This window comes from Megascapheus bottae, chromosome 19, assembly GCF_031878675.1.
Source record: "Megascapheus bottae isolate mThoBot1 chromosome 19, mThoBot2.hap1, whole genome shotgun sequence".
Taxonomy (NCBI): Eukaryota; Metazoa; Chordata; class Mammalia; order Rodentia; family Geomyidae; genus Megascapheus; species Megascapheus bottae.
The window spans coordinates 26,633,797-26,649,742 of record NC_143527.1 but is presented as its reverse complement, the minus strand read 5'-3'; the positions used below and the strand labels follow the sequence as shown (position 1 = coordinate 26,649,742).

Genomic DNA, 15,946 nt, shown 5'->3' with positions numbered 1-15,946 from the left:
TAGAAAATTAAATGAGAAACCTCTTAGTTTATTTTGCCATTCAGAAATGAATGGTCTTATGTAGCATCTTAAATAGTTTAAGAATATTAATATAAGAATGTGAAGAAAGTGGTATTTCATATCTTAAAATTTGGTAGTACATAGTTGCTTTTAATTTAAGGTCAAGAATAAATTTCTTCTAGATTATAGGGAGCAGAATGAGATGGTTTATTTGTAAAATGACTTATTTTAAAGTTTGCTATCCATAACTAGGAGCTATGTAGAGTATTCTTAAACTTCCCCAAAAGTATTCATAAAACTTCCTTGACAACTTTGAAGGGGCCTGAAAGCTTAATGTAAGACATTTTTTGATGTTTTCAAAAACTCCCTTTTGAAATTGGAGATCTTACAGTGCTAACCATGTGTATCACCTTGTAAACAAATTTCTGGGTGATAAAAATTTTTTATTCTACAATTCTAGGCTACTTTTTGTAGTTCATAAACGACAGAATTGATTTAAAGCAGCCTTTCCAAATGGGAGAAATGTGTCTACTTTGAAGCATGGGTCATTTTAGTAAAAAAGAAAAAAAAAGAAAATTTAAACAGTTTAGAAGCAAGGGAATACAGACTTTTAATAGAAATGCTTTTGTTTGCAAGTGGCTACCCCAAAATTTATATTCTTTTAGATTATATGAAAAAGAAATCATAAAGAAATCAAAATTCTTATTCATATGGTACATTGATAGCTTATATGATAAGACAGCTTATAGACATTATATGTCTCAAGCTTTTAGATAAGTGTCTTTACCTGTAAACTTGAGCCCTGACTTTTTTTTTTTTTTGGCCAGTCCTGGACTTAAGCTCAGGTCCTGAGCACTGTCCTTGGATTTTTCTCAAGGCTAGAGCTCTACCACTTGAGCCTCAGCACCACTTCCGGCTTTTTCTAAGTATGTGGTACCAAGGAATCGAACCGGGGTCTTTGTGCATGCTAGGCAAGCACTCTACCACTAGGCCAAACTCCCGGCCCGAACCCTGACTTTTGGGTCTCCACTGTGTAGTTAAAAAATAAACAGACCTGTAAAGCTTAATTACTTGAGCAAAAGACAGAATCTAATACATCGCATTTCTAAGTCTTTCTTCCCTACATGAGTTTATAATTCTCTAAGGAAAAAAGGTAGAGACTTAGAAATTTCTAGGGGGAACTGATTAAATATTCTGATTAGATATCAAACTTGCATCAGTGGGTGGTAGTCTTACACAAATCACAATGTAATAAAATGATACAAATATGTATGTGAAATTCTGTGTATATCTGTTAACCACATCATCTTGGAGTAGATTTTTTCCCCAACAGTCCATTTTCCATTTTACAAATTCCTTGGCCAATGTTAGATACTAAGTACCAGATTTAACATTGAAATCAGGAATGCTGTACTAACACCTAGGCCTGTACATTTATCTTACTCCATGGTACTACTTTGTCTGCTCTTGTGCCTGTTATGTAATACTTAGGAAACATTTGGTTAAGATTGATAAAAAGCTTGGCGGGTCTTTTTATGTATGATCTGTTTTGTTGCCTTGCAGGTATCTCTTCCTACCTTAGGGTACAGATGCTAGTTATATCATCAATTTGTGTTTTAATAAGTTAGTAAGCTTGCCACTAGACTTAATAACTCAAGGATCCATGGAACTGTAGGGAGATCTTGGAGAAATATTTCACTTAATTGAGTTGATGCTTGTATTTGTTTTCCTGTAAAGACTTCTATTTTTGGAGTGTTTGTCTTTTTATAAACATTCTTAAATAGTGGACAAACTGCAGTTGTTAAATCATGACATGGTCTGTTGTATACCTTTCCTTTTAGTCTTCTATATCAGTTGTGTTCTTTCCTGTCTTTTGGCCAAGATTCTGTCAAACATTTCTTCATTGTATTCTTCTTCTGCCCAGTTAGTGAAGAGGATATTTTACCAACATCTTCCTAATGTAAATCTCTCTCCAGATGGAGAATTGAAGTCTCGTTGTGCTAAGGAAGGAGGAAAAGCAGCATATTCTGAAATCTGGTGAAATCGAAGAAGACATAAAAAATGATAATGATAAGATTACCTGTTTTTATATTCTACCACATGGCATGTCTTTAATGAATCACCTATAATTTGTCTCAAATGCTGACATTTAACTCATAAGCTGTATAATTGTGCTTGATATTTCCAGAGTAAAATTCATATTCTGTGACCAAGCTAATATGTTCTCCTACTGCCTATGGTAACAGCTAGAAAATCTTTTTATGTACAGAATGGCAGGCAGTGGCTCATGGGGCCACCACAAATCATTCCTGGTTTTTGGAGCTTGCCCATAAAAGCATGGAAATATAAAACCATCCAGGTCTAACGTAGATTGACTTTGAAAATCTGTTAACTTATTTAGGCCACTGTTCATTCTATTGTTAATGTTGCTGCTTAAGTCATTTTTGAATAAGCTCTTCTTGTTGATAGATTCTCTAAACTTAGTAACTTATCCTTTCACTGTAAACCAGTTCCTCTTCTGTAAGTCATTTTCAGCTCCCTTTGTGTTAAAGGCTAATACTGAGAATGATAAAGCAATTGGTTTTTGCAGTCAAAATTGGTGCAAGTTATTAGGACAGGAATCATCCCAGGAGCAGTTGATTATGTTACAAAAATGTTAAGGAATACAGAAACTAATTGTCAAGTTTGAGATTTAAGAAATATCTTCACACTTATGATGATATCTGTTAGAAGTATTTAAATAGAATACATTGGATGGTAATTACTATACCTATAGCATATATAAGTAAAAGCTAAGAGGGAGACCTAGAAATGATCTGAAAGGAAACGAAACCTGAGGAGGAAATTGAGACAATGAAATGTTAAGAACAAAGCACTTTCTTGGCTAGAAATATGTGTCTCCCAAGCAACTACTCTCTGAAGTTAGGTGGTCTTTCTGAGGTAGTATTTTTATCTTGAGCATTTTTCAGATTTTAGGAACTATGTGAGAAAGTACCCCAGGATACACCATCATGTTTTCTATATTAGACTATAAAGAATGAAGGGAGATAAATGGGCAATAAATGTCCTGGTCATAGTTATGCCAGTGTTATATGATACAAGCAAGATAAAAATAAAATTGTACGCCCTTTGTTTAATATAGTTAGCAACTTTCTGTGTTAATTAGGCAGTAATTGCTTTTACTACAACAATGTTGTCTTTTCTATACACTTTACATTAGTTTTTTGAACTGTTTATTGTTATTCTAGAGGCTGTAAAGTGTTTTCTCATTGTGCTTTTGATTTGCATTTTCCAGTGGCTAAGTTTATCTTGCATGTTTTCTTGTATTTAATGGTCATCTATGTATTTTCTTTTGATTAATCTATTCAGAGCCTTTGCCCATTTTTAACTGGGTTAATAATCTTTTATTGTTAAATTGTATGATGCCTTTATATATTCTCATTCTCTTATTCTGAAAATTATCTTTTCAATCTCTATTTCATTTTTATAGGAATCTATAGCATTCATGCATGCAGTTTTAGTTGATATTTTTCAAGTTTTCCCTTAATTTGCAATCTCACCTCTTCAACTACAGTACAGAGAATGCCAAGAACTTTTAAGTCTCTATCAGAAATATCTATCAGAACAGCAAGAAAAGCTCAACATGTCACTTTCAGAACTTGGTGCTGCTAGAATTCAAGAACAAGAGGTAAGCCATCTTTATTTTTACCCAAACCTTAATGAGATCAGCAAGATGTCAGAAAGTTATTGCTTTTAGTTAATTTTTACATAGTATATATAATATTGTTTTAATTTTTTTGGTAGACTGTGGGACAGTGGGAAAACTCTTTAATTGTATCAAAATACAGTAGGAATGGTAAAGAAAATACATTGATCTGTTCTTTATTTATTATTGACCTGCTCTTAATGATGAAAATCAAATGGACTGCTTGGTACATTGTCTTTTTTTATTCCTGTCTTTCCTAACTCATGTTCTTAATTCATACAATAAATACGACTTAGTGATTTATAAAAAGAGGGAATTAGAATATTTTACATATGTTTGCATATATGTATTAATCACACAAGTCAAATATTTGAATGAGTATGTTTGTGTGTATGTGATCAATAAGTTGTATTGGATCATTAAGTGAGAATGATCAATAATCTGCCTGCTCAGATGTAAAACGAGCTCTAAAAACACAGTGATTGTCCTTTAGTTATTGATACTTGGTTTCTTTCTTTCTTTCTTTTTTCTGATTGTGGGGCTTGGGCTCTGGGCTTGGACTTGGGCTCTGGGCCTGGGCGCAGTCCCTAAGCCCTTCAAGGCTACCACTCTACCCCTGGGCCTGTGTGTTGTCCCTGAGCCCTTCAGCTCCAGGCTACTGCCCTATTGCTTGAGCCACAGCCCCATTTCTACTTTTCTAGTGGTTAATTGGAGATAGGAATCTCAAGGTCTTTAGTGGCTGGGGTGACTTTGAACCACAATCCTCAGATCTCAGTCTCCTGAGTAGCTAGGATTACAGGTGTGAGCCACTGTGCCCAGCCTTGATCTCTTTTTCTTGTCTATATAATTTCAAATCTTCAAATGAATGAAAAGCACTGCATATTAAGAATTGTAGAAAAATTGTGTAATGTGTTTAATGTATTTCATGTGTCATATCAAAATAGAGATGTTGTATTAAAAATTTCTTTCCCTCTATCTTGTATCCTATCAAATCCTTATGAAATCAAATTAGGGTTTATAGCCTTCTAATGAATATGTGTTCAGTGTAGAGATAGCTGTTTCAGGACTAATAGTTTTGATTAAATACTTAATTTTGAGCCTAAATTTGCACATGAAGAAAAGTTAACAATACTAGAATATGTGTGATTTTTAATGCTATTTTTATTTTATTTTTATCTTTAAGTAGTTGTACAAAGGAGTTGCCATTCAACAAAAGTTATATATGAGTACAATAAATCTTGATCAATGTCACCCCTTTTATCATTCTCGCCCCTCCCTACCAACCCCACTATTTTAAAAATCACACAAATTTTTTTTTTCTTAGAAGTGCTGGAGTTTGGGACTGGGAGTGTGGCCTAGTGGTAGAGTGCCTGCCTAGCATGCACAAAGCCTGGGTTAAATTCCTTGGTACCACATACCCAGAAAAAGCTGGAAGTGGTGCTGCAATTCAAGTAATAGAGCACTAGCTTTGAGAAAGCCCAAGAATAGTACTCTGCCCTTTATTTCAGGCTCCAGGAATGGAAAAAAAAAAGTGCTGGGGTTTGAACTCAGGGATCTCACTATTGCTAAGCTGATGCTCTACCACTTGAGTCACTCTACCAGACTCTTTTTGTGTTGTTTATTTTTAAAAATAGCGTGTTGCTTTGTTCTCAGGCCAGCTAGACTGTGATATTCCTCTTCTTGCTTCCCTTTCTTACTGGGAAACCAGGCATGAATCACCAGGCTCAGCCTTAAATTGAGATAGAGTCCCATGAATTTTTATGCTTAGGCTGGCCCTAAACTTCAATCCCAAGTAGCTATGCTTATAGGCTTTTGGTATCATACCTGACTAGAATCACAAGTTTTTTTTTGTTTTTGTTTTTAAGACATAGCCCAAGTGGGAGTGGTTTATTTGTATTCTAATTGGAAAAGTTGTTTATTGTTCTGTTTTTGAAAACTTGAGTAATAAAATGACTTCCTAGGAAAGTAGCAGCTAACCTTGATTATATGGTTTGTCCCTTTCTCCTGGAAAATAGGTCAGATAGTTAAAGAATCCCTAGCCAATTGCTATTGAGTGGGCTAGAGAAAATTGTAGCATTAATGCCAAATGACATTTCCTTAGTTTTAAGCTAATGATTTCTTGGAGGTTTCACTGATTATCATTCACAATTAACACTGTCTGTCCTAACACTGAGAGATAAAACTATAAAAATAAACTACAAGTATAGAATGAACATTTTTTCCAAGTATTTGAAGAAAATGTATCCTCAAAAAGAAATGCTTGTACTGAGGAAAGATAAAATTACATGCCAAGCATGCATGAGGTCTTGGGGTTCATTCCCTCATAGCAAAGAGAAGCAGACAAAGAGTTATCCTTAAATTCTATTTTGATTTAATAAAGAAAACATTTTAAAACCATGTATTAGCAAGTATCATATGATCAAGTGTTAGATTATATTTTGTGAACAATGAAAATTATGCAGTATTAAAGGCCACTTTGGTGGGCTCTGCCTTTGGAACCAAGGGAGATAAACTGAAATTATTTTTTAAATACTATGTTTAGCATCTTTCTTGTTATTTTTCACAAACTGTGCTCTTTGAAATCCTTTCTGATTATGAAGTCAATATCAAAGCTAAAATATTATGCTTACTTAGCCTTTGGAGGTAATTAAAATAATTCTGTCATTATAGATTATATACACTAAGATTCAAGGAACTAAAGAAAACTTTAGAGTTTTGGCATAAGAATAAAAGAATATACAGTAATAATTAAAAGGAAGAGAAAATGAAAATTTCAACATAGACAGATTTCTTGTGAAATTGCATATTCTCAAGAAAAAAGTAGAAGTGCTTTATTTTACACTACTTTCAGTTGTCACAAAGCAAGTGTAATATTTCCCAAAATACCCTACAGCTATTCCTCTGGAATGAAGGAAGCTTAGTTCACTTGTAAATTCATACATGTTAAGCTGGTTCCCACTATATTCTAACTATATTCCTTTCCCTTAAAATTGTAGAAAATTGTCTGTTACAACAAACATGCACTTTTGGTTTTTCCACTAATATATTGAACTTAGTTTGGCTAAAATTGAATTCTTAATTTTCCTCCAAAACCTGTGACTAGCCCATCTGGCTTAGGTTTAGCAAGTTCTGTACTGTCTATTTCTCAGGAAAAGACTCTATAGACATACTGATTTCTTCTATTGCAAATATACTCTGTCACAAAAATATAGTCCATTATTTCTGGAATATAGTCCAGCCCCTACAATCTCTTACCATCCTCATCCAATTACAAATTTCATCAGTGTAATTCCATAATTTCCATATGAAATGGAAAATTTACATTCACAAGAAAAACTGTGTTTATAGTGGTTTTGTTATAAGGTGAAAGTATAGAGAAGCCATTTTGAGAAGTCAAATACAGGAATCTTTATTAAAAGGCCAGTGACTACATGGTAGACTCCTGTCTCAAAGACCAGCAGTCAGAAAATATGCTTAACACTGATAGGAAACAAGCCAGAGAGGAAAGAAAGAACAAAAACAATACTAACAAACCAGTGAGTTCCAATGGAGAGCTGAAGTGGGACGCCATGGTGACTGGAGAAGAGCTAGGAAACAGGAGACAGAACAGGAATATGGAAATATGTGGCAAGGCATAATGGTACCTATGCTTATTGGGGCCTAAATAGGGTCAGGTCAGGGCACAGGGTCACAGAAAATTCCCAGTCCCAGACACTGGACTAATAAGTTTTGTAACTTATCAACCAACTGCCCACCCTTGACTTTGAGTATTCTGGCATGCCTGGAGGGTGGGGACATCAACTTCCCCCAGCATGAAGACAAGATACCAGGCCCTACCATTCACCATGTGGCCAAGATATGGTACCAGTCAGTCCTGATCTCCCTACTTTAGTCTAAGTATTCATCACTGAAAACTATAAATAAACCAAATGTTCCTTTTAAATGAAAAAGAGAAACAATTAATTCAAACACCATATATGAAAATCAAATGCTTTCTCTCTCTCTCTCTCTCTATATATATATAACTATATATATATGGAAAAGATTAGGAATATGTTTATATGACATTATAGAAAAGGAAAGCCACAGTGGGGGTAAGCTGATTTGTATATAAGCTAAACTCCAAAGAGTAGAATTTCAGTCTGTGAACATGTCTTGTGTCTGCCTCCCATCCTCAAAGAAAAAACTTAAACTTTAGAAGTTTTTTTTTTTAAATTAAAAAAGTTATCTTAAAGTACACAAGTAATGGCATTAGAGTGAATTGCCTAAGAATTAACTGGGCATACTTCCTTAACAGATTTTAATTATTTTTATAGTTTTTCCCAAATGAAGACTCAAAATAGCCATTTTAAGTAAACTAGACCAGCTCTTTCATCTTCATTGCGAACTTCACACTATAAGCAAAGCATGAAGCTGGGCAGTTCACTGTTTAATTTTCAAATTGGACTTTTCATTAAGTTTTATGATGACTTTTTATTTTTATCAAGTTCCATCTCAGCCTTCTGTTTAGATTCAAGAAGATTTATGGCAAATTATCAGGGCTCTTATTTGAACAAACAAATACAATAAATCAGTTTACTCCTGCAATAAAATTCTACTAATAGAATACATTATTCTATTCAATATTATGTTATCTTTAAAATTAAGCAGAACATTAGAGGCAATGAAACTAGTTTCGATCAATACATCCCTTTAATGAAACCTATTGTATGAGAAACTTCTTTTTTATAGAGGAAAAGTGCCTTCAGCACTACTGCTGAGTTTTGACTCTAGAAATGCATTTCACAACTTAGAAAACTATTTGGTAGAATTGCCTTGCATTTGTTTTAATTTTAAGAAGGTAATTTCTTGGAAGTTACCTTAAAGCAGTTAGAGCATGAATAGTTCTTAAGTGATTTTTGCTTAATTGAAGAATTTTGTTGGCACTGGATCTGGCAGGAAACCAAACATGAGCCTCATTGAAATTAAGGACAGAGAGAATTTCAACAAAAGTAGAGCCATACTCAAGAGTGTAAAAATTTCCTGTTTTCTCTTCTGATCTTTTCACCAGATGGAGGTAAGGTTTAGTGAAGCTTCCCTTTAAAGGTAGGAACTTGGCCTGGGATGTAGCTCAGTGGCAAAGTGCTTGCCTAGCAAGTGCAATGTCCTGGGTGTGATCCTCAGAACAACAACAACAACAACAACAACAAAAAAGACAAAAAAATACAGTTAAAGGTAGGAACTTCTCACTTACGGCCCTTGACTTCAATTGCAGAATAAGAATTTCTGGATAAGTCACAATGCTAAGAAAACTTGGATAAGCTTTGTTAAGTAAACAAACAGGCAACTGACCAGTAGATAAAAAGCAGTCAAACAAAAGGGCAAAGATACAAAGAAACCAACAAGCAGAGAGACATATGCACACACACACACACACACACACACACACACACACACACACACACACACACACACACACACACAGAAAGAAACAGAGAGGAAGAGAGAGAGAGAGGCAGGCAGACAGACAGACTCAGACCCACAGAGAAATGAGAAACACTGGACAAGGAGACACTGAGCTCCTTGGGATGTTGGGGTAATTATAGGGTAAAGGCAGGGGGGGTTGGCTTCAAAGTTCTAGAAAGCTGGGTACTTTGCCTTTGCTTTAATCACATTTGGCATAACTGTTGAATTTCCAGGTAAGAATGCATCCTGCTATAAAAAGATCATTATCCTTGAGACAAGGAGGTGCCATGCTATCTGCATTTTGGGGCAGGTGGCCTAAGTTTAGAAAAGCATTTTCTCAGGAAGGCATACATAAATACAACCCTCAGGAATGACTGCATCCTGTTGTCTCTCTTTGAAGCGAAGATAGCATTTCTAAGTTTCTAAATACCATGTTTCTGAGTTGACTTTACCAGGCCTCAGTTGCCTTAAGTTATCCTGTTTCATTTTCCCTTAAATGACTTCTTTTTTCCCAGTCCTAGGGCTTGAACTCAGGGCCTGGGCACTGACCTTGGGCTTTCTCAAAGCTAGAGCTCTACTACTTGAGCAACAGCACCACTTCTGGCTTTTTCTGTGTTTGTGGAACTGAGGAATAGAACCTAGGCTAAACGTTTTTGTTTTTTTTTTTTAGTTTGGTTTTTTTTTTTTTTTTTTTTTTGTCGGTTATGGGCATTGAACTCTGCACCTGGGTACTGTTCCTGAGCTCTTCAGCTCCAGGCTACCACCCTGACCATGAAGCCACAGCCCCACTTCCGGTTTTCTAGTGGTTAATTGGAGATAAGAGTCTAGGGATTTTGGTGCCCTGGCTGGCTTTGAACTGCAATATCAGCCTGCTGGGTAACTAGGAATACGTGAGTCGAGTCACCTGTGTGCAGCTTGAACCCTTAATCTTTTTTTCATATATTTTTTATTGTAATTAATAAAAGGGTTACATCATATTCACCAGATAGAAGGTGCATTACTTCACATACATTGATACCCTTTCTCATGTCTTGGTTCCTATTTCCCTCTCCCCACCCCCACCCCTCATCTTGTTTTCCCCCCTTCCCTATTCATTCAATTTCAAATAACCAAATAAGCATATATATATATAATATATATCAGATAACAAGGTAAATAATCCTTAATCTTAAGGGAAGTATATGAAGGGATATCTCCTGTATTTACTGTAAGCTGACTGTACTTCATTTTCCCTTCATTTCTTCTGCTTCATTTCCCTTAAAATGACTCTGTTCCCGTAATCTTAAGGGAAATACATGGAGGAATATCTCCTATAAGCTGACTATATCTCCTTTTTCCCTATTCAATCCTGCTTCAATCTGATAGAATTCTTGGTAAATGTCTTAATGTTTGAAAAAATTAATTTCTCTGATAAGATAATACAGATTTTAATGTTCCAAAAGTGATGTGAAAATTCACTAGAATTTAGTTACTGATTTAGTTTCTTAGTCACCCACAATATCCCAGTAGAAGTTTGACAGTTATATCTTTAGGGTGTATGATGGCTGAAGTCTCTGGATTGTATCATAGTCTTAGGAGATATGCATCATCACTTTGGGAAAACTAGAGTCTGGCAAGTTGCTCTGTTGTTAATAGAAATACAAATTGCTTTTGAAGAAGGCTGCCATTTAATATTTTAATTTCCTGGAAATGAAAGACTTTTATATGTTAAATTTCATATATCTACATGGTAGTAAATAACCGTATAAAAATACTTTAGAAAGATACTTTTACTTGACATGCTGTATTGTCACCTTGCAGGTTGAACAAACCTATAGAGTTGTCAAAGAAAATTGTTCCCTTACCTTCTATTTCATATTTTGTCAATGTAAGGATTAGAGATATTACCCTACTATCATGTTATTCTCATTAAATTAGTTAAGAATTATTGTTTAGGTAATTGAAGTTTATGTTGCAATGGGGAAATACTTCTAAAAAATCCATCATTGAACTTTCTATTGAACTTTCTGTTAAATTTTCCTATACCCTATCAGGCAAATAATTTGAACACATTGTTATTTCACTGCTCTATTGCGCTCTGTTTATGGAATACCATAGCTACCATAGGTAACATTTGCTAAACAGGAATGTATTGGAAAATGTTAACTTCAGTGCATCATTTTGTTCATGCTAGTGACAGATTGCTTTAAATCTTCATTGAAATGTTACCATTATTTTACTACATGTGATATCAGTAAACTTGAGCCCAATGTTTTTACTTTCCTAGTTTTACCAGTAAGGTTTGTTTATTTGTTGTTGTTCTTATTGGTCAGGGGGCTTGAACTCTTGCCTGGGTACTGTCCCTGAGCTGATCTTCAGCTCAAGGCTACTGCCCTACTCTATAGCCACAGCCCCACCTCCCATTTTCTAGTGATTAATTGGAGATGAGAGTCGCATGGCTTTTTATTTCCCGGGCTGGCTTTGAACCATGATCCTCAGATCTCAGCCTCCTGAGTAGCTAGGAGCCACTGCCCGTAAAATAATATTTTTCTTAGGGAAGAATTATTTCTGCCACAAAAGTACCCATATACAATCATTAACTATATATAAATTAAAACCAGTTGTTCCAAGATGTTCACAGATAAAAATAACCCAGAGTTCAAGTCCCATGACCGACAAATATATATATATATATATATACACACATATATATGTATGTATATGTATTTTTTCCCAATATGACTTACCTAGGTTACTTTCCTAAATAACTTATCTAGATAATGGCTTCTGGTTTGCTAGTAATTCCAAGGAAATAAATGCACCATTATATAAGCATTTGATTATAAATATGCTTAATGCTGTCTTAAACTTTTACCCAGAATGTTGCTCTGTGAAATAAACATTCTTGGGGCCAGGAGTTTGGCCTAGTGGTTAAAGTGCTTGCCTAGCATGCATGAAGACCTGGGTTCGATTCCTTGGTACCACATACATAGATAAAAAGCCAGAAGTGGTGCTGAGGCTCAAGTGATAGCCTTGAGCTCTAGCCTTGAGAAAATCCAAGGACAGTGCTCAGGCCCTGAGCTCAAGCCCAGGAATGGCCAAAAAAAAAAGAAATAAACATTCTTGGTCTGATTGATTTCTGGTTAACACTAAAAGATAAAGTTACTGTGACAAGTGCAAACTACTCAAGAAGAAGTTGTTTGTCTTACCCTTTTCTCTATTGGGGACATTTTTGTTAAAAGAATGAATCAAGTTGGACTGTGGCATCATTTGGATCACTAGATGATTAGGCTTTAGCTGAAAAGCCTGCTAGACCCTGGGTGTTCTGTGCCCCTACTGAAATGTTGACAGCCTTCCTAGGTGTGACTGACTCAAAGAAATTCTTTACATAAAGCTCATTAGGACAGATGGCCTGTTTTGAACAGATGATGACTTTTTGGCATGTGCAAATACTCTATACAATTTGAGTTGATTACTTTTTATCAGCACATGCAAAAACAAGATTGTTGCCAATATGCCTGGTCCATGCTCACAGCCACCTGCTCTCTTTTAGAGTCATTGTTTGGATTGTGTTCCTAGTTTAAATGCCCAAGTACATTCTTTCTTTCTACATGAAAAGTTGTACAAGAGTCCAGGCACATTGTGTTGTACACACACACATACCTCTGCAGTAGTGTTTTAGGATAGTGCTCTCACTTACATCTCCTCACACTTTTTGGTTTTAGTCTAGATTTTAAAAATTAGTTTGGCTGGGCACAAGTTGCTCATGCCTGTAATCCTAACTACTCAACAAGGCTGAGATCTGAGAATTGTGATTCAAAGCCAGCCTGGGCAGGAAAGTCCATGATACTCTTATCTCCAGTTAACCATCAGAAAATTAGAAGTGGTGCTGGGGCTCAAGGGTAGGGTGGTAGCCCTGAGCTGAAGACCTCAGGGACATTGCCTAGGCCCAGTGTCCAAGCCCTACAACTGACCAAAAAAAAAAAAAAAAAAAAAAAGAAACAAACAAACACAATGGAGATTTTATTTTGTGGCCTTGATTATTGTGAACTAATTTTTAGGACCTCCTTTGATGGAGACAAATTCTGAAAAATGAATCATTAGGTGACTTTGTTAAAAATCTTCAGGTGATTTGTTAAATCTATAGGTTTGATAGAATCAAGAAAGGTGATTAGCCAGGCATAGTAATACATGTCTCTGCTCTAAATAGTGGGGAGGGTGGCAAAAAAAGATTTAGAATTAAAGGAGGCTTGGGCTATGAGTTCTAGGCTAACACAGATACGTAGCAAGACCCTGTCTTGGGAGAGATGTATCAGGCTACCCTCAATATGATCAGCATACTATTATACAATAAACATTTTTTATAAGTAAAGGGATAATACTCTAAAATAATTGTAAAAATTACTACCATAAATGCATAAACTAATGACAAATCATTTATCATTGTTAAGTATTATGTTCAGTACATAATTGTTTAGCTATGATTTTATATGATTACTAGTACAAAAACTTGATTATACCATCAACATCACCACAAACATATGAGTAATGCTTTGCATTATTATGTTATAATGGCTATAGTGACATTGTAATTTTATAGGGTTACTGTCATCTATTCAGTCTTCCATTCACTGAAATATATTATATAGATATATATGTATTTATATATCTTTACATGGATTTGCTTTGTGTCTCACAGATCTCTAAGACCTAATTTTTTACCATTCTCTCTTTTTACTATTCTTCAGATTGAATAATAATCTTTAATAATCTGTTTTTAAATTTACTCATTCTAACTTCTATTTTAAATCTGTTACCAAAACCATCTACTGAATTTTTTATTTCACTCATTGTACTTTTCACCTCCAGTATATTTTTTTTGCTTTTTTAAAAAAGAATTTATTAACATTGATTTTTATATCATATTTCCAGTGGTGTGTTTAACAAACAAGTATTCAAGAAGGGAATCTTTATATACTATCACTGGCACTTAGATTTTAGAAGATAATTAAAATTAGGCTGAGGGTTTTTATGTCATAGATACATATTAATCTATGTAATAAAACATTATGTCTATATATTTAGAGGAGTTGAAGGAGTCTGTTGAGATGATATTTGGTTTTATTGTTGTATTTTCTAGTCTTTAAACATGTTTTTCTTTAGGTCTTTTCACACACTTATAATAGCTACTTAAAAAATTTTTAAAGTATAGTATTTGGCTTTCTTTAGTTTCAATTGATCTTTTTTTCTTAATATGGTTTGCTATGATACTTATTGAAGATAGACATTTCATATCCTAGAGTAACTTAGCATCTGATCCTTGTTGATCCTATTGATGTTGTTTATTTGTATAGTAACTTGCCTGGATTCATTTTGTAGGGTTTATGTTATCTACCATGTGACATACTCACATCTCTAGTCTTTATTTTTTTAAGCCTAAATTAACAGCACACCACCATAAGTCAGCATAGTTTACTTAGAAGATAGCTAATTTTTGCGTGGATATGCTTTCCTCCCTTTGTCATCTGCTTCTGAGTAGGGAATGCCATTACTTTGGGAATGTCTTATCATCTCTTCTCTATATGTAAGCAAGATAACAGATATTCAGATCTTTCAGATAAAGATATTTACAGAGGTAAGGACTCAGACTTGAACATGAATTCTGGCTTTTGGACCACCAGATATTTAGAGAGTTTAATAAGATTTCTTGTTGGTGTCTCATTCCCCTGTAACCCTAGTAAATTTTTGATTGCCATTCAATTGTTTGCTTAATTACCTTCTGTTGAAAGGTGACATACTTGTCTGCAAAATCTCACAGTAAAGATGTGAATTGTGGGAAAGATACCATATTCAAGCCATCTAAGTACTCAGGTATGAGGTTAGTAATAGAAGAATTGTGATTTTATATGTCATACAATAACACTCAAGCATTTCACTTTACAACTGTATTTAAATCTCTGTTTAACAATCCATCGTTAGAAGAAAAATTTCTCTTAGAGGTGAGCAGAAGGAGTTAACCAGATAGTAGATATATTGTTCACCCTGAATTTATAAAGAATGCAGATAGCTTTTCAAGGACATTATGGGAAAAATGAGATTGGGTTATAAAACTCAGAAATTTTAAGCCGAAGGAGAAGGATCTTTGTAGCACAAAAATGGAACATGCTTTAAGTTTTGTACCAAACTTTTCGTTGTTGATGTATATTATTCATCATTATTGTATTGTGCCATAAAACTCTTACTATCAAAACTGAATGTTTATGTGTTTGAACTTTTGAGTACCGGATAGACTCCTTATTTATTAAGTGTTAGATACATTGTTGTATACTAAAATGGTCTTGTAAAGACAAGTAGATTTGGGCATTACTCAGGCAAGATTTTATAAAGAAAAAAAATGTAAGCAATAGTTTAAGAGAAATGATTTTCAAGGAAGACAGAGTTAAAGCAAAACTATTAAACAAACTATGTTTGGATTTGCTTTTATTTACCTTATGCCTCAAATGTTTCTTTTGGTATGTCAATGGTTGAAATTCAACCTTTTTCCCTTAGGCTAATCTGGAACTTGCTGTGCAATTCCAATTGGCCTTAAACTCCTGCTGAGCATAAGACTTTTTTTGTCAGTCTTGAGACTTGAACTGTGGGCCTACGTGCTATCCCTGAGTGCTTCAGCTGAAGGCTACTGTCCTACCATTAGACCACAGCGCCACTTCCAGTTTTCTGATGGTTAATTGGGGATAAAAGTCTCACAGACTTTAGTGCTTTGAACTGAGATCCTCATATCTCAGCCTCCTGAGTAATTAGGATTACAGATGTGAA

General features: G+C 34.7%; 1 protein-coding gene across 5 annotated transcripts in view; it reads left to right on the top strand.

Moving 5' to 3' along the window:
- Kiaa1328 (KIAA1328 ortholog) overlaps positions 1 to 15,946 on the top strand; it is a 152,377-nt gene that overhangs the window by 56,172 nt on the left and 80,259 nt on the right. For all 5 annotated transcript variants that reach the window (XM_090353225.1, XM_090353221.1, XM_090353222.1 and 2 more), the window contains one exon: positions 3,561 to 3,688. In XM_090353225.1, the coding sequence (XP_090209351.1) occupies positions 3,561 to 3,688 (128 nt within the window). The remainder of the gene's footprint in view (positions 1 to 3,560; positions 3,689 to 15,946) is intronic.